At 29.0% G+C, this 24,155-nt stretch overlaps 3 protein-coding genes across 3 annotated transcripts in view; 1 reads left to right on the forward strand and 2 right to left on the reverse strand.

Moving 5' to 3' along the window:
- Positions 1-24,155, forward strand: part of LOC100167249 (protein takeout-like) — a 38,808-nt gene that overhangs the window by 973 nt on the left and 13,680 nt on the right. The window lies entirely within an intron of this gene.
- LOC100158751 (protein takeout-like) lies at positions 10,179-18,888 on the reverse strand. Its single transcript, NM_001246026.2, is given in 6 exon segments — positions 10,179-10,558; positions 10,720-10,869; positions 10,934-11,067; positions 13,775-13,922; positions 14,013-14,105; positions 18,527-18,888. Coding segments are annotated over 6 exon segments (801 nt in total). The 5' UTR covers positions 18,648-18,888; the 3' UTR covers positions 10,179-10,403.
- LOC115033015 (protein takeout-like) lies at positions 19,302-22,045 on the reverse strand. The gene is made up of 6 exons (XM_029488563.1): positions 21,859-22,045; positions 21,705-21,797; positions 20,787-20,937; positions 20,505-20,638; positions 20,293-20,442; positions 19,302-19,497 (listed from the first exon to the last, which is right to left on the reverse strand). Exons 1-6 carry the CDS (start codon positions 21,962-21,964, stop codon positions 19,346-19,348), a joined length of 786 nt encoding a protein of 261 aa, XP_029344423.1. The 5' UTR covers positions 21,965-22,045; the 3' UTR covers positions 19,302-19,345.

Here is a 24,155-nt window from a genome sequence, read left to right on the forward strand (position 1 = left end):
TTTATAAATATTTTAACTTTGTTTTAAACTTTAAGTTCTTAACTATAAAAATTGAACTTTGTATTATACATTTTTAAATACCTACAAAATAATTTGATGATGTTCGCGATTATAATGGATTTTGTCAACATTTAAATTTAAAATGCTTATAAAAAAATGTGTTCCTTTAATTTTTATATGTTCATTACTTTTGAACTTCTAATATGAAATTACTTATGGTATATGGGTAAATTTTTAAGTTTTTTGATTCAGCAATACTTTCATTATCCTTTTTTGATACATTTTATATTTTTTATTTATTATAATTTAATATAATATATACTATTTGAAATTTTATATACTACTATAATATATAATACTATATCAAATTTTTTATCGATGTATATATCTTATATATCTATACATTTTGAGTAATGAAAAATTACCTAATAACCGTTACACATATTTTGATCTCTAACGATTATTAGGTAATAATCTCTATATATAAAGGAAAGTGTACTTTACCAATAATCAACGCAGAGCCGAACCTATTTTAGTTATCGACTTGAAATTTCGAGGATAGATTTTTATAATAATTTCATCGGGCACTAAGAAATAATTTGTCGAAATTTGCATTTTAAAGAGGTGCTCAAACAGGGATTTTGAGGTTCACGATGGAAATTGTAAATTTTATTTTTATTTATTTTTTAAATAATTGCAATTGGTTACAGTCTACAGTAGAAATCAGTATTTATTTATTATTGGTTTCCATTGGTTATTTGGGCAGATCAGGTACAAGTTAGCACCAAATCAAATTATTGAACATTGCAAAAAGTGACACCCAAAAACAGTTGAACAATCAAAATTTTTTTACGGACAGCGGAGTGCACTGGTTCAGCTTGGTATGAATGTTTGTGTGTAGATTAAACCTCTGGGAAGAAGACTGACTAATTTAAGAATGGTTAAATTTGGTTTTTTTTTTATTCATCTGATATTATTAGTTATGTTAAGTTAGGATTTTGTATTAATTGATTATATTAATCCACCATAGGTGGAATACGACAAACTTGGTATAAATTTGATACTTTAGAGTTAAATCATACACCTACGTACAAACAGCACGGGGTCCGCGATCTACCGTAGGTAGATTGCCTACCTTATAATATACTGCTGCGAATCAGAATTTTTATTCCGGGAAACGGAAAAGTTAAGATACATTTCGAACACTATACACCGAATATTAAATAACGAATTGTACAAAGTTCGAGTCATATAGAGTTGGTACATTTAACGGGCAACGAAGTGCACGGGATCAGCTAGTTGAACATAAAATATGGACATATTTAATTTTCTTTTTTTTTCATTTATACTATTACACTCTGTTTAGTAGATACATTATAAGAATATACATAATTAATAATTTAAATGATTACATGGTTATCTAAACATTAAAATTGTATTTGATTATGATCCCACATACCTAGTTTATTATTTCTATGATTAATTAATAGTTAGGTTAACTATTTAAGTCTTGCTAATACCAAATAACATAACGTACCTAGTCCAATATATTTTTACTATATTTCTGAAACCTTAATTTTCTAAAATATACATGTATCTATATTAAATCCTTTCAAAATCACCTTTTAAATAATATGACGATCAAGTAATTTAAATATTTGATTTTATCGATGTGGCAACGACCAACAAATGATTCAATTTACACTAATCTGTATATACCATTATATATTTTACTAGTTACTACTCAATACTATTGCTATATTAAGGATTGTAGTATTATATACAATTTGTTGATATGTCAAATGATACATATAATACATTTGGCAAGCATTTAAACTAGTAAATATATAAACATATAGTATACAATTTAACGGGGTTGGTATTCGAGTTCATTGTATGGTGACCTGATGAAGCGCGGTGATTGGACTCAGTCACTAATATAGTAATGTGTGCAGCGATCGAGCAGGCTCCCACATGGGTGACCACCCGGGTTCTTTGTGACGATCTATCTGCCTAAGAAAAAATGCGTACCAACCGTAGCCCCCACACAAACCGTTGCAGAGTGTCAAAAAAATGAAATTCATTTTTGATCATCTCGCATGACATAGTGAACCGCAAGTTAAAAATAATGGTTTGGAATATTGTCTACCATAAGCGCAAAGAGCGTTTGATATTTGGGGCTAATAGGGCCTTACTTCGATAATATTGAATAAGCTTAAAACCAAATGTAGGAAATGTTTGGGAAGACTATGGACATTTTTGGGGGCTTAGCCCCTAAATCTCCCCCTATTTGCACCTATGTTGTCTACAGTAAAAACTAAAAACCAGCTAATAACCATGCAGTTTGAAGTCTTAAAAAAATTATACTATAACCTCCTAGTTAATTGCCCAACGCCTTCAATTGGCTGCAACGAAAATAGTGCTTGTACATTTTTATCTGCTAAACAGCAATGTCAAAAAAAAATAAAAATAAAACACTAGGTATTATGTTTCTTTAAATTAATTGTATTCGTTATAAATGTAGTAAAATGTATAATAGTATAGTAATTTTAAATTAATTGATGTTTTCTAAAATTAAATCTAAATTGACAATAACAATGAACATATTTTTAAATTATTAAAAAGTTAGGTGTGTATAAGTAATTGTTCATTGCCACACCTAAAAAAAATTATTTCGGCGCCATTGACACTCAAACCTATAAGAAGTGATCATTTTGGAAACGTACTAAAAAATTCTTCAGGCGATTATTGTGCTGCGCGTAGTTCCGAGCAATTGGTGTTGTGCCATTGTAGATGTAGCTATATGTATAATTAATACAAATAATAATTTTAGTTAAATTGTTATAGTTTAAAAATTTTACTGTGCACAGTACCCATGGGTACCCACATGAAACTATTAATGTATATATTATTTTTCTGTATACACACAAAGAAATTTTCAAATGCAATTTTTTTGGAAAAAATTACTGTAATCTATTTTACGTATACTATTGTCTAGTAGTAAAATAAATTATCTTAACAGCAGTAATATCATAAAATATTCTTAGTAATATTGTCTTTAGGATGGCAGATTAACACATCAATTACAGAGACTGGGTGTCACTTGTCCACCTTTTTTTTGTTGACATCAAAAATAGAAATCGATATTGAATTATTCTTTATAAACATTTTACATTTATTATTTGTAATCAAAGCAATTTCGTGCAGGTACAATACATAGGTAAACATAATACATAGGTAATCTAATTTTTATACAAATTTAAAATTTACGCATTTACATTATTAATAATACAATATACATAAAATAAAAACCTATGTTGAATTATTCAACATATAAACATAATATATTATTGGTGATTAATAGAACTTCGCGTAGGAATAATACATGAGCATAATACATAGTTAATATAATATTAAATATTTAAATAAATTTAAAATTTACATTTTTTTTATTATCAATACATAAACATAATAGGTACATAGGTAGTCACAAATGTATAGAAATTACAATTTACATTTTCATATATGAACATAATATTATACATATATAACATGTATACACATATACATAACAATTTACAATAATTATTTAATCTGCAGTAGGTGTACTACAGCACAACAAACGCCTAAAAATTTTTTTCGTGCGCGATCAAATTGTTCGGCGTCTTTGCCGTTTTACCTTTTTCCCAGTTATCTCCACACAAGCGACTGGTGGCTCGTCCACGTCGACTTGGTGCAGCCGGATTCCGGACTCTGTCGTTCAACCACTCAAACAGTATGGCACATCGTTTTCATTTACCACGAACGTCATCGCAATATTCGGCATGGAATGATTCACGGCCGCGACGACGTTAAATTCTGCACGACCGGGACAGCCCTCGTCGTCTGAATCTACGGATCGACTTGACGAAGACATTTGATGACGTGCCGTTTTTTCAGTGATTTCTGGGTCCACTGTTTCAACGGCTGAACTTTGACGATACCTTTTTCTCCGCCACGATCGCCGCTGCTGCGATGTTGCCGTAATGCAGCGCTTTCAGGCGCTTCGCGACCATTGCACCGTAATATTTAGCTCGGATCGAGAAACTCTCGTTTGAATCTACGGCGGGCCGAGTTGCTGAAATCGGCAAAGGCACGACGTATGCCTGGCGTCTACGTCGTACCTTTTTTCCGACGACCACCGGGTCTACAATTTTAACAGCCGTATAATTCCGCAAGTCCCGCTCACGAGCGGCAAGTGGCAAGTCCAGCACACAGGCCGCGACCAGCTTCCGGAATTCGGTCCACAAAATCCGACGAAATATTTTTCTCCGCCTCGATCGTCACTGCTGCAATGTTGCCGTAATGCAATGCTGTCAATCGCTTGGCGGCCATAGCACCATAGTATTTTGCACGGCTCGTGCAGGTGCTGACCAACACAGACTGGTTCGATGCAGACATAATATCTGTTTTGACCTTTGAGTGACGAAGGTAAGTTACAGATTGTAATAACTGTGAGCGCGATCGTCTAACGATAAATTATAAAGTGATAGACAAATGTTATTTTATCAGTACCTACTACCTATAGCTGACCATTCACATGGAAACTATATATGTTTGAATATTACGGTTACTATGTACGGAATAAATTTTAATTCAAATTTGGCAAGTAAATAAAACTGTGCAAAATAATTACGAAATAATAACTCGTAAATACTGGAGTAGGTATACAAGTTGATTTACCAAGCATGCTCACCTCCCATATTTTTTCTTTTTAATGGCAATTGACGTTTATATTTATGACATTGGCCTTTGGTTTTGGAAGCAAAAAATAATTTGCAAACATGTCGTTATCAGTTTTAGTCTTATCTCCTTATTATTGTAGACGTTTGACAGAGTGAATCTATTCTGTATTTCTGTATGTTGAGTTTCTTAAAATACGAATCAAATTTTTCTTTGGTCTGAGCGGGCCCTAAAGGCCAATAAAAATTAGTCAACAGACATGTCTAACAGATATGCATATACAACGTTTGGATATGTTGTGTAAATTATGATGTAGCGAAGGCGTATCAAAGAGCTGCCTCTATATCCAACAAATATATTAATGTTTAACGATATTTTAAATTAGGGTAACAATTTAAAAATACACTTGGTCAGTTAAATATTTTTAAACTGTAGTTGTAAAAAAAAAAAAACGGGTAAGTGGATGTCGCTCTGCTGTACAGTAGGTTACAAGTGGGTCAATGTATAATGGATTGTATTAAACTTGAATTCAATGACATAATATCATTGTGTAAGAAAAACAATCCTGAGCGGAGATGGTTTATCAGACTGGATTATTAAAATTTTTATTTTTATTATAGCCTTTAAGTTGAATTAATATTATAATATTATACATTTTTATTCGTTGCTACAGTGATAAAAAATCGTTAGAAACTAAAATCCCATTTTAAGCGTTTTTTCGTAATTTGTCAGTAGTTTTTCCCGTGGCATTACAAATGCCCTCTCTGCAGTACCACCTTGATTCAATTTGCTAAAATATAAGGTACTATATGTTGTAATCGAAGCACTCTTTCTGGTAAAAATGTTGTATACAGGATATATATAAAAAAAAAACACCATTGTAAAATCACTAGCTTTCTCGCTCCGCTCAGAATTTAAAATAAATGAACAGATTTTTATTTTCTACTGCTATCCATAGGTCTATTAGTGGAGGTTTTTGGTCAGTTATTTTTTATCGCTACTGCAGCATGTATTTCGCTATTTTTAAAAGTCAGTCAACATAAAAGTGCGAATACATTAAACTTTAATCTTGCCACCAACCATTAAAAATTCACCACCATAATACGCGCGAACACAATACAATTCAAACACGATACAATTATTAATGTAGTCGTGTACGGAAAATATAATATACATAGATAATGTGCAAACCACTAATGATTCTTAACGTTCGTTATTTTAGATTCTGAGTGGAACGATAAATGTATTGATTTTACAATGATGTGTGTTTTAGATTCTGAGTGAAACGATGAATGTATTGATTTTACAATGATGTGTGTATTTTTTTTTTTATTTGTTTTTTTTTTTGTGTCTGTCATCACCTTTTAGGACAGTAGAAGTGCTTCGATTTTCTTCAACAGTATCTTTTCTGATAGAAAAGTGAATCTATAGTTGGTACTTCAGGGGGTCAAAAGTAAAATTTTTCCAGTAGTGCTTTTGAAAAACGTGAAAAACAAAAGAAAAATTAAGGAAAAACGGGAATTTTTACGCTAAAGCTGTTTTCGAGAAAATCGATTTTGGTTTTTGGTGTAACTTTAAAACAAATAACCGTAGATACATGAAATGTTCACTGGTTGTTTATATTTTTATTTTCTATACATAGTAAAATTTTCAAAATATTTTGATTTGTTTTGAACTGTTTAGGGACATTTTCAGTTTCCAATTTTTTTTTTCTATTAATGTCAAATAAACTTTATTCGTCAAGTAAAAATACTTGAAAATTTAATACATGGCTCCTACTATATTGTTACAATGAAGTTTGAAAAATATTAAAAATCCTTAGTCACAGTTTTTTTTTATTAGCATTTAAAGTTAAAAAATTGACAAAATATGTAAAAATCACGAAAATTAGCAAATTATTGAGTTAAGAATTCGTAAAAATTTTTTTTTTTAAATCTAAGATTTGAAAATGTATTTCAAGATTCCACATAATATTGTCTACCATTATCAAAAAAAAAAAGAATGTCTACAAGAAAGTCAAATTAAATTTTTATGAGCGTTTGAAATTCATATTTTTACAACATTTGATATTGGCTCGATTTCTCATGTGACAATTTTCTTATTTTATTGTAATTAAAAAACGAATGACTGTAGATATTTGAAAATTTCAATGAATGTTTATATTAGCATTTTCTATATACGATAAAATTTTGAAAATAATTTGACTCTTTTTGAGCTGTTTATAGACATGGTCAGTTTTCAATTTTTTTAGTTTTTTTTTCTATAAATATCAATAAAGTTTTATCTGTAGGGCCAAAAAGTGTAAAAAATTAATACAAAGCTCCTGATATATTGTTACAATAGCAGTTGAAAAATATTTAAAATACATAGGCACAATTTTTTTATAAGCATTTAAAGATCGAATTTTGACAAAATTTACCAAATTTTAATTTGAATAATTATTTTGTAGTTAAACATTTATTAAATGTTCAACTTTTGTATCTAAGAATTTAAAATTTAGAACAAGATTCCACGTAAGTAATTAATTCTGTTACCAAAAGATCTAAAAAATACATTTACAAGTTCATTTTTATAGTCATTTTAAGTTCAAATTTGGACAAAATTACATATTAAAAACCTGGAATAACTATTTTAGTTATTTTATTGCGATTGTATAATATATTTCGTGGGTATACTTGAAACTTCTTAAGTATACTATTATATATCTATGATAGTATCACAGTTTGTTGTTGATGTATAACGCGTTATAAGTACCTAATAGATACTGTGATATGATTAATTTGGAATTTATTATAGGTACCTATTATAGGTAATTTTTTTTTTAATATCATATATAATATTATGTCTTATACCTAGACTGACATACCGTCTCCGCAGTCCGCTCTGAATCGTTTTTCTTATACAATGATATTATATCATTGAATTCAAATTTAATACCATCCATTATACAGTGACCCACTTGTAATCTATTGTACAGCAGAGCGATATCCACTTACCCACCTTTTTTTAACTTTGAGTCGTATTATATACACATAGAAAAATAATTTCCGACGTCTCGTCTGAAATTTATCTACAAATACGCATTTTCCAATTAATATAATAATAAATAATAATATAAATAAATAAATATTTTGATGTGTTATCTATTACGATTTCAGATAAGTTAACGTTTAATAAATATTATTGTCGATGTGAAAAAAGATAAATTAAATACTACAGGTGGGTATTATATCACGCATAGTAAAATTCAGCTTTTGATTAAGTTTCGGATAATATTATTATGACCCACTCGGACACGTCATAATTCTTTATCCGCTGCTGCAATGTACACATTTTAGCGTTCTATCACGCTTATATGCGTATAATATATTTCTGAGTGTAAATAATCTATTAAATCGACTGAATAAACAATGTATTTTCATAGTACGAATTACCTATCCACCTATTTACTTTTGACGGAGAATTTTTTTTTATGTAAAATAAGACGTTAAGTATTTGGTTTGGCGCCCGGTAAATTTAATGGTTTTATTATAATTTTTCACTTTTTCATAGCGCGCTTCAAAGTGACGTTTGAGTAAATGCCGTTTTTATTCTTATTTTCGCTTATTTATATTCAGTGTTCAACTTAAATATTTATTCGGAAGAAGGTTAATTATTTCTGTGGGGCCACTAATTTAATATAACTTGTTAATCATCAGTAGGTAAGTATATATATTATACAATGTACATGGTAATAGCCATATTATTAAATTAAAACAAAACATTTATATCGGTATTCTTCGTTTAAAAATCTAATTTCTACCTAAATTTAACTAAAAATTACTAAAAAACTGTGTTTATATATTTTTTAGATTTTTTGGTTACAGAATTAACTACTTACGTAGAGTCGTGGAACCTCGCATTAAATTTTGTTAAATGTTAAAATAAATGTGTTTGTTGGTAAGAGGCTTTTTCCAAGGATTTTATTTCGGGCCTTTTTTTCTTTAGATTCATGTTTAGGTAGGTACTTTTATTATTACCAATTACATTAGTATTTGAAGTTTAAGTAAATTAAATTAAGAATATAACTTACGCTTCCTCAAAATAAAATATTTAGTTTATACATGTTAATTTAATTGTAGAACTTGATTTTATTTTCATATTTAAAATGAATAAAGCCAGGAGAAGAGATTGGAGACACTAAAACTTCTTTGCAACTAATATTGATTAGTTTAGGTTACAAGAAGTACTTTGGGTATAACATATTTACCATGTACTACACTAGTCACTAATACACTATTGTGCATGACAAATTAAATTAATTTGTCATGCTATTTTAGTACCTACTGACTAAATAATGTGTAGTATAAACATCGAATGACCAGCGCGACCTATAGTGGCGAAATCGTTAACCTTATTAGTTATTTCGTGCAGACGAAAACAGGTCTGTTTTATTTACGCGCGTCAACGGGAGTGCGAGCTCCTTATCTTTCTTCTACATACCTTAAAGGTTATAACGACATGCTTGACAACAAATGTACAGCAAAGCGGTACTCACTTGTCCACATTGGCGGAAATCATGGGGGGGGGGATGCTTGATGGGGCTTAGCCCCCCATAAGTCCATCAAGACCCCTCCTTCTTTAGTTTTGTAGGATCGAAGCCCCCGCTCACAATGATGTTATTAATGTTAGCCCCCTGAAATTTTAATGGATTTATGCTTGTCCGCCTTTTTGATAATAGAAAATAGAAATTCTATAGTGAAGACATGAGAAACGTTTTTTTAACAATTGGCCTGATGGTGGAAAAGATTTGGCCCCTTTAATTCTTAGCACAACCTTAAAAATATGAACACTGAACGCGACCAAGTGCATAAATACGATATTTTTAAATTAGTTGTAGGCAGATGGAGATCGCTCGTATGTCGATACACGAAATAAAATATCTGTAACTTTTCAATGCACATACAAATAAAAATTGCGCCTCTAAGACAAATCGTATCAAACATTGAGGTGGAAAAAATGTATCCATGGATCAACAAGTTTGGAAGACAGTAGCCAGTAGGCAGTGGGTATACTATGGATATCGATCGTTTGAAGGCCCGGATTCCTATAATTATCCTAATTATTTATCCTAATTAATTCGTAATTACGACACTGATTTGGTATATGATGTGTATTAAGTATAAAAGCATTAGATGAATTTAATTGTAATTTTAATTCACTCACCTTACTAAAAATGCTAACGTATGAAGTTATTAGTTAGGTTTATTATTAGTATTTTATACTTGTACCTATGCTAAGTGCTAATACTTATGGTTTCATACACCATGATGTCAGATATAATTTGTATTGTGACTTTGAAGGTCAATTTTTAGAACTATACAATATTGAATATAGTTATTCATATAAATTAGCATGGTAGAAAAGTGAAAGGATTTAATTTGTTTTAGTTGAATTTTAGTTTGTTCGTCGTAATACTTAGGAACGCGTATCATTGATTTTTATTCCTCTTCATACATTTTTAATAATAGTAATACATAGAAAATAGTAACATAGTTGTGAAAATAATAAGTACAAAATACAATGATTAAATTATAATCATGAATCACGAATATAATAATAATATAGGTATACGTTAAAATAAATCGAAATAGGCTATATGTACAACAATGCTTACATAATTATATAGTTACATAAGTCAACTAATCATCTTGTAGCCACAGTTTTGTTGGCATGTGACTAAATGCATCGTTCATTATCTGTTTGAATATGGTCGATAAGTTTTCACCAATATTTTCCTTCAGACCATCCACCACTTCCAACGCGTTTTGATTCAAAAATGTGTTGACAGTTCGTCCTGAGAAACAATGGAAAACATTATCGAAAATATAAGACATTCTGACAGTTTAACAATACTATAAAATGTGGACATGGCCTTTTTTAAATTAATATTGATTCGTGTACATAATATTGTTATGTTTTTACTTAAGTCAAGTAATTTTGTACAAATTTACTTACCCAATACTTTGTTGCCGTTGAACAAATTGTCAAAGTTGACACGCATTGCTGCCAAGTTAAAATCAACTTTCATACTGCTAGCCACCATTACAGTTTCGTTCATATATTTGGGGAAGTAGATATTTGTCTGTACGTGCGTGGTTACATTCTCTGAAAATTAAACGAATATAATGTTTGCTAGATATTATGAATTTAAGTTTTGTTTCATACTCACTCAGAAATAGTTTAGCATCGCCTACACCGACCAGTGGTAACAACAATAAATTTCCTTTCAGATCGTATTTCGATTCTACTTTGATTGTTGGTATGAATAGACCAATATTTAGACGATTTTTAACCAAGTCCATCCTAAAAGAACACAATTATTTCATTATGCTATTTTTAAAATACAATAATTTTTAAGCAAATTATTGTTGGAATATAATTTATCGCATTACACGTTTGTTAATTGTATCTTTTATAGATTACCTCAACCGATGAGTATTAATATAATATACGTTTAATACATTATATAGAATCTATATAAAATATAAATCTATAAAATAGATTAGAAGTATTCAAACCTTTTCATCCCATGGCCTCATTGTCCATTTACAATATAATTTTACGGATCCCAAATGATTGGGATAATAAAAAAGTATGACAATATGTATTAGATATATTTATTATGTTTATATTTATTAATCGTTTTCATTATCATACCATCATAATGGAATTATTATAATATGTTTTTCCTTCTGTGCCACAGCTCCCTTGACCAACAATCGTGATTCGTGACGCCCCTTGGAGCTGTGAGTGTTGGGGAGCCACGGCATGAAAAAGGGAAAATAATGAATATAATAATAATGTTGATGATGACGATAGTGATTAATATTTAATATCTTATTTTATTCTAAACGTAAAGTATATATTTTTATTTCGGCTTTATATTCATATTTGATTAAATTAGTTGCCTGGTAATAATTTATGCATATTATATTATACTTTATAATAGGTATATATATAATATCTACCTATATAAAAGGAAATTTGGTTGTGTTTTATAGATTTTAAAACTATATGATCGATTTTGAAGAACATATTTTTATAGATATTAGAAGGCAGAAAGATTTCAAGAATATCTACGTCCAACGCTGCACAAACTTTATAAAAATAATATTTTTGTTGATTACTTACATGCCATGTAAACTAATCATATATGAATGCGACATAATGCTTTGTAACATAGTGTTGCTGCTGTTATCATGTTTTTCACGGTATTCAGCTAGTTTTAAATAAATAAACACATTTAAACCTTAACTTGTTTTGTCATTAATAATTGCAGAGAACAACCAAAATGTTGCGAAGAGAAGCAATAGCCGCGGGATAAAACATTTTGAATACTTATAGGTACCTTTAAATAATTTAAAATGTATATATTAGTAGATATAAAATGGCTCTTGTTATTATTATTTTTAAACAATTATTATAGTAGATTATAGGTACCTAATAATTTTACTCAGAATAATATTGTGATTCGATCAATAATTATCGTTTTTTACATTGAATAAATACTACTCTGGATGAACCAAAATAGCAATCCTTGTCTATAAAATCAACTAGGATTTAATATCTACCAAATTAAATTTAGTTGGGAAGATAATGTAATTATTTTTATAAATAAAATAATTTTTCTAGACATTTTCTGTACAAAATAATTATATTTGTATATACCATATTTAAGGTAAGCTAAGTAGGTATAATTACATGTATATGTATTATTTTGATTTTTATATTCTTATACTTATATTATTATGCGTAGGTACATACCCAACATTATAGTAGGTAATTATTAGTTATTGCCTGCCTACTATTATATTAATATACTACGAGCACCTATTGTAATTTAGAATAGACATTATATATTTTAGATTCTGAGTGGAATGATTAATGTATTGATTTTACAATGATGTGTTTTTTTTTTATTTTTATTTATTTATTTAATTATTTTTGTGTCTGTCATCACCTTTTAGGAGAGTAAAAGTGCTTGGATTTCTTATGTCTACAAGCAAGTCAAATTAAATTTTTATGAGCGTTTGAAATTCATATTTTTACAGCATTTGATATTCACTCGATATCTCATGTTACGATTTTCTTATTTTGTTGTAATTAAAATAAGAATGACTGTAGATATACTTGAAAATTTCACTGAATATTTATATTAGAATTTTCTATACACGATAAAAATTTGAAATGAACTTGACTCTTTTTGAGCTGCTTACGGACATTGTCATTTTTCAATTTTTTTAATTTTTTTTTCTATAAATACCAATAAAATTTTATTTGTTTGGTAAAAATGCGTGAAAATTTAATGCAAGGCTCCTGATATATTGTTACAATAGCAATTGTAAAATATTAAAAATACATAGGCACACATTTTTTTTATAAGCATTTGAAGTTGAAATTTTGACAAAATTTATCAAATTTATAAAATGTTCAACTTTTATATCTAAGGATTGAAAATTTAAAACAAGATTTCACGTAAATATTTAATTCTGTTACCAAAAATTCTAAGAAATACATAAGCACAGTTTATTTTTATGGTCATTTTAAGTTCAAATTTGGACGAAATTACATATTAAAAAACCTGGAATAACTATTTTAGTTATTTTGTTGTGATTGTATAATATTACTTGTGGGTACTTGAAACTTCTAAAATATACTATTATGTATCTATGATAGTACCACGGTTTGTTGTTGATGTATAACGCGTTACCTAATGGATATTGTGATATGATTAATTTGGAATTTATCATTGATACCTATTATGGGTCAATTTTGTTTTCATACTATAGATAAGTATATCTATAATAGGTATGTCTAATACCTAGACTGACAAACCGTCTCCGCTCAGAATCGTTTTTCTTATACAGTGATATAATATCATTGAATTCAAATTTAATACTATCCATTATACAGTGACCCACTTATAACCTACTGTACAGCAGAGCGACATCCACTTACCAACCTTTTTATAATTTATAATTTAGTTTTTAAATTATTTAAATTGACATACTTGGTATACAAAGCGGTCGTATTACTTGGTCCGTGGACAATAAGATTTGTGAATGCTCCGGATAATGTTATGGCACCTTGGCCTTTAGTTAAAGACACTTTTTCAATATCCATTGGTTCGAACGGCCTGGTTCCAATTTCCGGTATACCTAAACCAGAGTAATATTTTAAAATAAAGTTTAATAATTGATTTTCATATTTAATTATATTTATATGTTGATAACTGATAAGTATATTACCTTTTGCCAAGTAAGGAAACATGTTTTGAAAAGTATTACGGATACATTCATCCAAATTTGGGTCTTTCTTTTTGCAGGCGTTTAGCCAAATAGCTAAAACAATTCAACATACACATTGATAAAATAATAAATATTTTAATTTCTAATTTTTATCGTTATGACAGGATGTCAGGAAATATAATATATTAATATATATAAATTGCTTATATTAATGGTATATAAATATATAATGTACTTAATAGTTTGTGTTTATATTTTATAACTATTTATAAGTATTTATTGTTAAAACGATAACGATTTATATCACATAAAATTAATCGATTATTTGTTTATAGGACTTTGGGTATCTATGGAGACAATTTAATTTCAGTTGATTGTAAAATTCCAAAAATGTCTCAATATATTTTAAAATTAAATATAAAATTAAAATTCTCGTTACTTTTTAAAATAATTAGGGGACAAAAGTAGGTAACAAATCTGTTGTATTCTTTATGGGAGTCGAGTAGGTTGGCAGTGTAATGGATGAGTTAAATTTGAATTCAATGATAAATCATAGTTTACGATGAAAAAACGATTTTGAGCGAAGACAGTCTAATTTTTTGGTTACCAAACAATAATAGTCTTAATAATAATATTAACATTTTTTTCTATAAGCATCTAAAGTTGAAATTCCGACAAATTTATCCTAGTGTGAATATACAAATTATTTTGCAGTTAAAAATTTACAAAATGTTCAATTTCTATACTTAAGGATTGAAAATGTAAAATAAGGTTCCACGTAAGTAGTTTTTACTGTAACTAAAAATTAAAAAAAAAAGTATAGGTATAAACACAGTTTTGAAGTTCAAACGATATTTAAACGAAAAAGAACGATTTTTAGTTTTGTGTTATAATTAAAAATATTATTCGTGGGTACTTGAAACTTATAAAGTATATTGTTATATACATATTATATTAACTCAGCTAACAAGTAACTACCTACCCTATTAAAAATAATAATAATAATATAAAAATAATATAAAATATCCTTGGGTGACAAACCGCTTCCGCTCAGATTCGTTTTTCGTATACAATGGTATTATGCCATTGAATTCAAATTTAACACCATCCATTACAGTGACCCACTTGTAGCCTACTGTACAGCAGAGTGAAACCAACTTTTTGCAACAACCGCTTTTTTAGTTTATTTTCTATAAAAGTTGATAAAAAAATTTGGGCTTAATTTAAAAAATTAAAAAATTTAACACAAGGTTTTTTTATAAGTTACCTAAATTAAAAAACAAATTGAGTGTAAATGCGCAATATTTTTTTATGAACACATAATGTTCGACATACCTATATAGACCGTAAATAATTTTATGTTTCCTGGGGTTCTTTAAAACTTTACGGTGTGCAGTTTAAAATTAATTATTAAACTCAATGTATTTATTCATTTCTAATAGGTACCTGCGGTATACAATTTTAAGTAAATACATTATTACGCAACCCTACGTATATTTTCAACTTGTAAGAAGTTGTATTGACATAATGTATTTATTTTATAATGCATTTAATTATTTAAGGAGTAAGTGAAAATATCTAATACGTACATTATAGTTTATAGCTACAGAGGTATTATGTGTCCAACAAGTAATTTCATATAAATTAAAACTTTAATACTATAGGTACACCACAAATGATTTGTTATGTAGGTACCCATATAATAATATTATATTATTATACATGTACAACGCTTTATATAACATAATACACACTCTGGTATATACGCAGTCGGTACACCGTCTCCATTATTGTAAGTAGCCAAGTAGGTACCTACTACCATTGAGTATACATATACATATATAATATACTCAGAGCTACTAGGTACCTACCTATTTCGCGGATCACGAGATTCCCTGCATCGAGTTCAGGCGTTACATAAAAATATATGAAAACAACGATACGCGCTTACGTTTGTTTTGCGTATATGTATACATGGCTGTACCGGCTCCTGTAATACCTAATCCGCGTATAATGTTAATATTATTATAATATACATTTAATCCCCTTCGCTGTACCTAGCATATAATAATAATAGTATATACGTCTTCCGAATTCGTTTTCATCCGCATAATCGACCGTGTATATATACACGTATATTATAAACGTATAATTACGTATGTAATAATACATATATATATATAGGTACGTACCTACGGTTATAATGGGTATAGGTAATAATCTTTAAATTATTATCGCTACAAACTCGCGCGCGTCGCCGGACACGTGTGGTTTGCTTTCACTGGGACCGAGTGGGACCGCATAAAATATATACGGAGAAAAACGAGCGAGAGAGAAATAGGAAATTTTTTTTATTACAGACGTTTCGAACGCACTTTCATTAATGAGGGCGCTTACTCAATGGGTCGGTCGCCGGACCAGCGCAGCAACAGCAGGTTATAATAATAATAATAATGTGTCCGCCGCTCCAAGGCGATATATTTTATAATAATAAACAAACAAGTAACAACTACACTATTATACACGCGTATGACGACCACGACGACGACGTACACATAATATATTAATATTATTATTATTATTATTATTATTATTATTATTATATGGCTATACACACGGCCGAAGCGATCCGTCGCTTGTGCGCAAAAAAAAAAAACGTTCGTTCTTACATAATTCGATAGGGACTCGATCGTGTGCTGTGGCGACGACTGTACAGGCGGTGACGTCGACGTCTATACTATAACTACTTCCATATTATTACCTATATATATTATGTATTATATATATAATATTATAATACTCGCCATATAGGTATAAGTTTAAAATGGTTTATTACTTATTATTACATATTAATGGATTGGTTATTACATATTATATTATTATTTATTATACATTGTATGGTGGCACCTATACCTATATAAAATATATATAATATCTATATCTATGTGCTATGTATAATATACATACTACATACATACTCTGCAGTACCCATATATATGATTACAATGCGTAAGTTTTATGTGTATAACATATATTATATTATTATGGAACGTGTGCTGCCATTGGTGTGTGTTACGTAATTGGCGTACCTACGTTATTATTTAGTCGGTCGAAAAAACAAAACATTTAAAACATTGGGCTTAATAGCTTTCTTATATAAAGCGATATTGAACATGACAATAATATATTATATAGGCGTATTGTTGTATCATACAGAATTCCAGGAGCCAGATGAAAAATAGATGATGATTATTATTATGATGTTCACGACCTAGTCGTGCACCGATTCATTGGTTGTCGCCTTGTGCGTTATATGTAAGCCGATAGTTTTTGACCTGTTTAGGAAGTAAATTCGTGCGCGGAATGCTTAAAGAAATGCGCGGGGTTGTTGCGAAACGCCACTCGGGGTCGGCGGCAGCGGCAACAATATAATATTACAATATTGAGCTTGGCATAGGTACACCCCGTATGCTATGTCGTTGATCGTTTTTTTTTTTTTTTGTAAGTCATCTATTACATACGATTACAATATACGTGTGACACTAAATATATCTGACGTCGCGTGATAATGTCTATATATTGTATATAGGTAGTCAATCACTCAATCGACGTGATATAGGTAATCTTATACGAAGCAGTTCCGAGGATATGCAAATTGAACGTATAGAAATATAAGACGTAGGTACGTTTGAATTAAGTTTAGTGAAGGGGTTACCCGAGATTTAAAGAAAAATGTATTCCTGTGGAAAGATCGAATATGGTCCGCTGTGTAACGACAAACGATTTACGATTTTGTATATAGGTAGTCAATCACTCAATCGACGGGATATAGGTAGTCCTATACGAAGCAGTTCCGAAGATATGCAAATTGAACGTATAGAAATATTAGACGTAGGTACGTTTGAATTAAGTTTAGTGAGGGGGTTACCCGAGATTTAAAGAAAAATGTATTCCTGTGGAAAGATCGAATATGGTCCGCTGTGTAACGACAAACGATTTACGATTTTGTATATAGGTAGTCAATCACTCAATCGACGGGATATAGGTAGTCCTATACGAAGCAGTTCCGAAGATATGCAAATTGAACGTATAGAAATATTAGACGTAGGTACGTTTGAATTAAGTTTAGTGAGGGGGTTACCCGAGATTTAAAGAAAAATGTATTCCTGTGGAAAGATCGAATATGGTCCGCTGTGTAACGACAAATGATTTACGATTTTGATTAACAAACGCATATTCGATATAATATTGTGATACAATATTTTTTAATCAAAAATGATGTACAAAGCAACCGTGAGTGACTTGTCAGGATTATATAGGTATCGATTCACGTCTGACAATCGAATAATTACATCACCCACCCAATTAAAAAGCGTCAACCAACGAAGTCAGAAGAAAATCGTAAAATATCCGTCATCGGAAAACTATGTAACGAATATAACAAAATATATACCTATGTTATAACCGCAATAACTATATTATTGTTATAATTATTAATCGCTATAAATCCTTACGTGCGGTTTGAAGTGGCGGTATCTGGTCTTGTTGAATCGGCTTTTGGCTACCGCTGGCTTGAATCATCGCTATACAACCGAGGGTTGTAGCACACACAATTATAGCCGTAAGAAGCAGCATCCTGTTTTGGTCGGTCGTTCGCACAGGTTGTTGTAGTCGTATGTCGTACGCTCGCACAGGTGTTTCGTGATCGCGGCTTAATGGGGATGTGCTGTGTTGTGTGCGCGTTATAGTGACAAACGCCGATTGAAACACAAAAAACCGTGCAAATTAACCTCCAGAAATCGTCCGCGAGAGAAGGAAATAAAACAGACCAAATCCGTACTAGACAGCGGACACACAGAATGTTGGCGTAATACTTGCGACCGGCGTAATATTACAAGCGCCGAAGAAGACTAGTTTGAACGTGGTCGACAGAGAAAGTTTTTATCCGTCGGCTGTCCGTACGTTCGATACGTTTGATTGGTCTACGGTATATATATATAATATATAATAATATATAATATATATATATATATATGTTTATTATTATTTTTTAATACCGAATTATCGAGTATATGTAACCATATGTACCATATGTACCTACTATTCAACATTGTAACATAGTGTAACGAAAGATGCAATTATTTAAAAAATAACACGACAAGTATTTAAACGTATTATTTGTTGTAATTGAAAAACCTTATAATATATGTACGACGTTAATAATAAAAAAATAATAATAATAATCATAATACAAATATGAATACAAAATATTTAAAAAAGAACACCAAATATTTACACATAATTTATGGATTACTTTCAACACACAATAATACTTAAATTAGTAGAAAATCCTCTATCGGGTATTTGTGATACAATTTGTTGGCGAATTTTTTGAAGAGATCACCAATCGTTTCTTCGAGAATAGGTTTGAATTCTTGAGCTACATGTCTCCAATTATCATTTAAAAATGTATTCATCGCTTCACCTATGAGCAAATAAAACCATGTTATTAAATAAATATTGTTTGTAAAAATTATAAGTTGTAAATATCCAACAAAAGAAGTCGTGTACCTATGTCTTTTAACACATTTTCCTATTATATTATATCTATCCGTGTTCCATACAGACTGTAAATTGATATTTAAGTACTTTTTTTTCTCTAATGATTTAAATAAAAAAGTAAATATAGGTACTAAAATATACTATTAATAAATTATTATTATAGTACTTTAATATAAAATAAAATTTGTTTGAGTATAATTAGTAATTACATGCATATCATATAAACTAAAGTATATCATGTATTACCTATACATATTAATATACCTGTAAACAAATTTATCAAAAAGAAATTTAATTTGTTTAGAATAATATTACGCATTTAAAAAAAAAATTATTTCAAATTAATGTATTTGTTTTGCATTTTCAATGTTAGGCACTGGGTTGTTATTGCCAAGTCTTATTATTATGTGTTCATGACACATATGACACAGCACAAAAATAATCTTAACACTTTTATTGTAAACGAAGTTTTCAGATAATATGTTTTATGTAAAATATGAAAAATATACAATACTTGGATTATAACTATTAACTTAGGTATTCGTATATAAATCGTGTACCAATTAATATTCTAAAATGTTTCCATGGAGTTTTTCAAAATATTTTTAAATCATAAGTATACTTGATAAAATGTATTTTTATTTTATAGTTATATTGATGTTACATGTAGGTAGCTTAAGTAGGTAGATTACAGTTGTAAGTAAATATATTATATTACCAAGTTCCAAGTCGCCTTCAAACAAGTCACTGAGGTAAATACTTGCATGACCGATTTGAAAATCAATGGCTACATCTTGGACATTAAAATGATTTCTACCTTCAATTTGAATAGTATTACCTTGGATGAGAACATTAGCCTCAATATTTGCTAAAACACGAGGAAACCAAAATTAAATTGAATAAATAAAATATAGACTTGAAATGGCTCACTATAATTTCCCTCGCTTAGACCATGCCCAGAAATAGGTAACATAAGAATTCTGCCTTCGATCGAATAATTGGCTGTCATATGCAGATGAGGCAACCATACTTTAATTCGAATCCTTTCTTTTTCCATATCCACTCTGAATAGTATAATAATAATAATAATAAATTATTGATATCCACAATTGAATTATTAGATTTATGAAAAATACAATGTTTAAAAAAATGAAAGTTATCAGTGACTATAAAAAGTAAATTGAAATATTTTATTTTAACTTTATAACTTACTTGACACTTTTTAAAATAAATTGACTCGGCCCATACACACTAATATTTCGATAAATTGATTGTACGCTAACACTTCCCTTGTTGCCTTGGTTCATCACAATTTCAGGTATGTAAAGTGGTTCACATGAGGGTATAAATAATTCCGGAATTCCTGATAAACATATAAAGTAGAATCAAAATATTAATGTGGGTAATAATACTTTAAGATTTACTACAACACGAAGTTCATTGAAAAGAGTTTATAATATTATAGTTTCACTAAAATCATAATTCATATTTTAGTTCTCAACATATTTGTAAATTTCATCGATTAAAAATCTTCAAAGAAGTAAATTGTCATATTTTGTTATTATTCCATATGTTATATATATAATATGATTCAGAATTTTCCAAATATTCATGTAAGTACATTTATCCATATTTATTTTTAATAGGTACTTTGATATCAATGTTGTCTGTTCTGCACTTCGATAATGTGATCAAAGTATGTATGACTTGTTCTCTAATTGTATTGTTAGGAATCATTAAAAATTAATACCGGACACTAATTATTATCAGAGGAAAATGTGATGACATAACATTTTCAAGATTCAAAATATAACGTGGTTAATTTGAAACGAGATTTTCAATTAATATAAAATATGAAGACGGTAAAATTTTGTAAGAAATTAAAATTATAAACAAATTTAAGTAATAATTAGTCTTAAGTGATTATAATTTATAATTCGGTACAGTAAAGTAACTATATATACTTATGGATTATGGCCCCATTCAAATTTTAAATCATTAAAATTAAAATAAATTTGAATACGTTTTTGATTTAACTATTTTCATCTCATGACTAATAATGAGCATAAATAATGTTAGAGCTAATTATGTGAAATAACAATACGTTTTTAAAATAAATTAATAGCTTACCTCTTGCCAAGTATGGCCTTAGGTCTTCGATGGCGCATTTTATACAGTCGTTCAAATTTGGATCACTTCGATGACATTGTCGTAATATTTTAGCTGTGAAAAAATATTGTTAAGCTTAATATTATTTTTATTATATTATTTGGATTAATCTTACATAGTTTTGTTGACCGTGTATGATCGAGGAAATCATTTTCAGAACGTATGTTTGTCATAAAAAGTACCAGTGCCAAGAAACACAAATTATATTTACTACTTGTCATTTTCTTTGAATTAGAAATTTAGTCTTTACTCTACAAACATTAAGTAAGAGATCAGACACTAAAATAATGATCTGAAAACCCGTAGGTATATGGTAAACATAAACGTGTGGTTAAAATTGTTTTGTACGCAAAAAACTATTGTATACAAAACAATTAAAGTTTTCCGCGTTTACAAAGGTATAATTGCAGATGGTGTGTATTGTTGTTTACTTTTATTAAAGGTTTTGGTTTAGTTAAGTTCCGCGTTGTTCACACGACAGACGTGCCATTTTATCCGTTATAAAGAATTAAACAAATAATAAAAAAAAAACAAATCTGGTAGTCTAGAAAAAATCAATAATATTATATTATACATTTTTATAGTCAAATAAAATAATAAAATAGTTTTAAAATGTTTTAAGCATTACCTACTATAAACATTTTTTTTTCATACTGTTATGCAATATTAACGTGTTTATAATATAATAATGATTATAAATCACCAGATTATATATCATTTCAATTTTTTTTAATATAAAAAATTCTATAATATTATAATAACTTGGTATATGATAACTTAGTTATCAATTTTTTTTTTACTATATTGTGTATAGTATATACCTAATAATACATATTACGGCATTCGTGTAGCAGGTGATCTACCACGGTTTAGTGATCTGTGAATTCGGGCGAGTGATCTACGTACAAACTAAAAATACATTATTTTTAATACTATACTATTTGTAGGTATATAGAAAAAGACATTTTATTTTTTATTACATCATATCATACAAATGTTCATCAAATATCAAAAAAATAAATAGTAAATAGCCAATTATAAAAAAAATTCCAAGTACAGACCTAAACATTTTTAGTATCAATTAAACATTTTAAAAAAGTATGTTGAAGATTTACTGACTTCCACCATGCTTCAATTAGATGACCATGTAAAAGTTTCAATGTAATGCCATGCACTTTTCGAAGTATTTTCATTTTGAAATGTGACCAAATGCATTCTATTGTCTGGGTGTTGGCTTCTGTTACCGGGTAATACATTTTTTAGAATGGTTTACAGTCAAGTGATTATAACCTTTATTTATTAAAACTTTATAGGGTTTCCTTTCATCTGATATGATTGTTGCTCCTAGAAGTATTTATTTTTCAATTATTGGAATAAGTGTAGCTCTAACTTGACGTTCAACAACAACAAAAACGTTTCGAAAACCCAAGGTTCTTCAGGTTCTTCTACTCGTTTGCCATAGTACGGCCTATTCCCGTTTTTCGTTTGTTCAATTTGCACCCCATTAGAGAATCCTACCTCTTTTATATTTCCTTAGGAGGACGTCACACCCGCAAGCATGATAATATTTTGAAGGGCAAGACGGTGAGTTTAAAAAAAAAAAAAAAAAAGTATTTTGAAAAGATATGTTAAAAATGTTGAAATTGTTGCTATTTCTAAACGATAATATAATGACCGTTACATTGGCTATAATGGAAAAAACGTAACAACTTGCACTCAGAAATATTGTCACAATTTAATTTTATCATAGGTATTTTTACTTTAGAACCAAAATTGAGCGATTTATACCTAAACTGCGTAAACACGTTTCGTCTATATCGTACTTGTGTCAGACGGAGACAACACATGCGGGTGTGAGTGTGTGACGTCCTCTTAAATCATATATATATTCATAATTAATATTAATTAATATATTATAATAAAATAAATTAATAAATATACCTAGGTATCAATCATATATTAATAATAATAATAATAATTATTATTATTAATTATAGATCACCAACTACACCTAGTATAGTATGATAGATCACCTAAAAAGAAGTAGTAGATCACCTGCTACATAAATGCCCATATTACATATATTAAATTATTATTATATTACGTAGAATTATTTATCAATTACATCATATTAGTAGTTGGTATTTGAGTTTTGTATTGGGACTTATTACTTATATGTTAGGTTATAATGTTATATACCAATGTATATTTATAAATTAATTTGGCAGGGATGGAAAACTATTTTAATTTTTTCGTTTCCGTTTTTTGTTTTTTTGATTTAAAAAATATCGTTTTTGTTTAACGTTTTTAAACGTTTTTGATCATTACGTTTTTGATTAATGTTTTTAAAAACGTTATTTTCCATATTGTTTTTGATTAACGTTTTTAAAAACGTTATTTTCCTATGTTTCC

This window comes from Acyrthosiphon pisum, chromosome A1 (genome assembly GCF_005508785.2).
Source record: "Acyrthosiphon pisum isolate AL4f chromosome A1, pea_aphid_22Mar2018_4r6ur, whole genome shotgun sequence".
In the NCBI taxonomy this organism is placed as follows: domain Eukaryota; kingdom Metazoa; phylum Arthropoda; class Insecta; order Hemiptera; family Aphididae; genus Acyrthosiphon; species Acyrthosiphon pisum.

What these genes read in the sequence shown, in the direction of transcription:
- LOC115033015 (XM_029488563.1), bottom strand. Translation starts at nt 21,964, where the DNA reads ATGACAAGTAGTAAATATAATTTGTGTTTCTTGGCACTGGTACTTTTT. An exon ending in AAGGCCATACTTGGCAAGAG is followed by an intron (nt 20,938 to 21,704) that starts GTAAGCTATTAA and finishes TATGTTTATCAG; the next exon opens with GAATTCCGGAATTATTTATA. An exon ending in TGAAGGCGACTTGGAACTTG is followed by an intron (nt 19,498 to 20,292) that starts GTAATATAATAT and finishes ATTTGCTCATAG; the next exon opens with GTGAAGCGATGAATACATTT.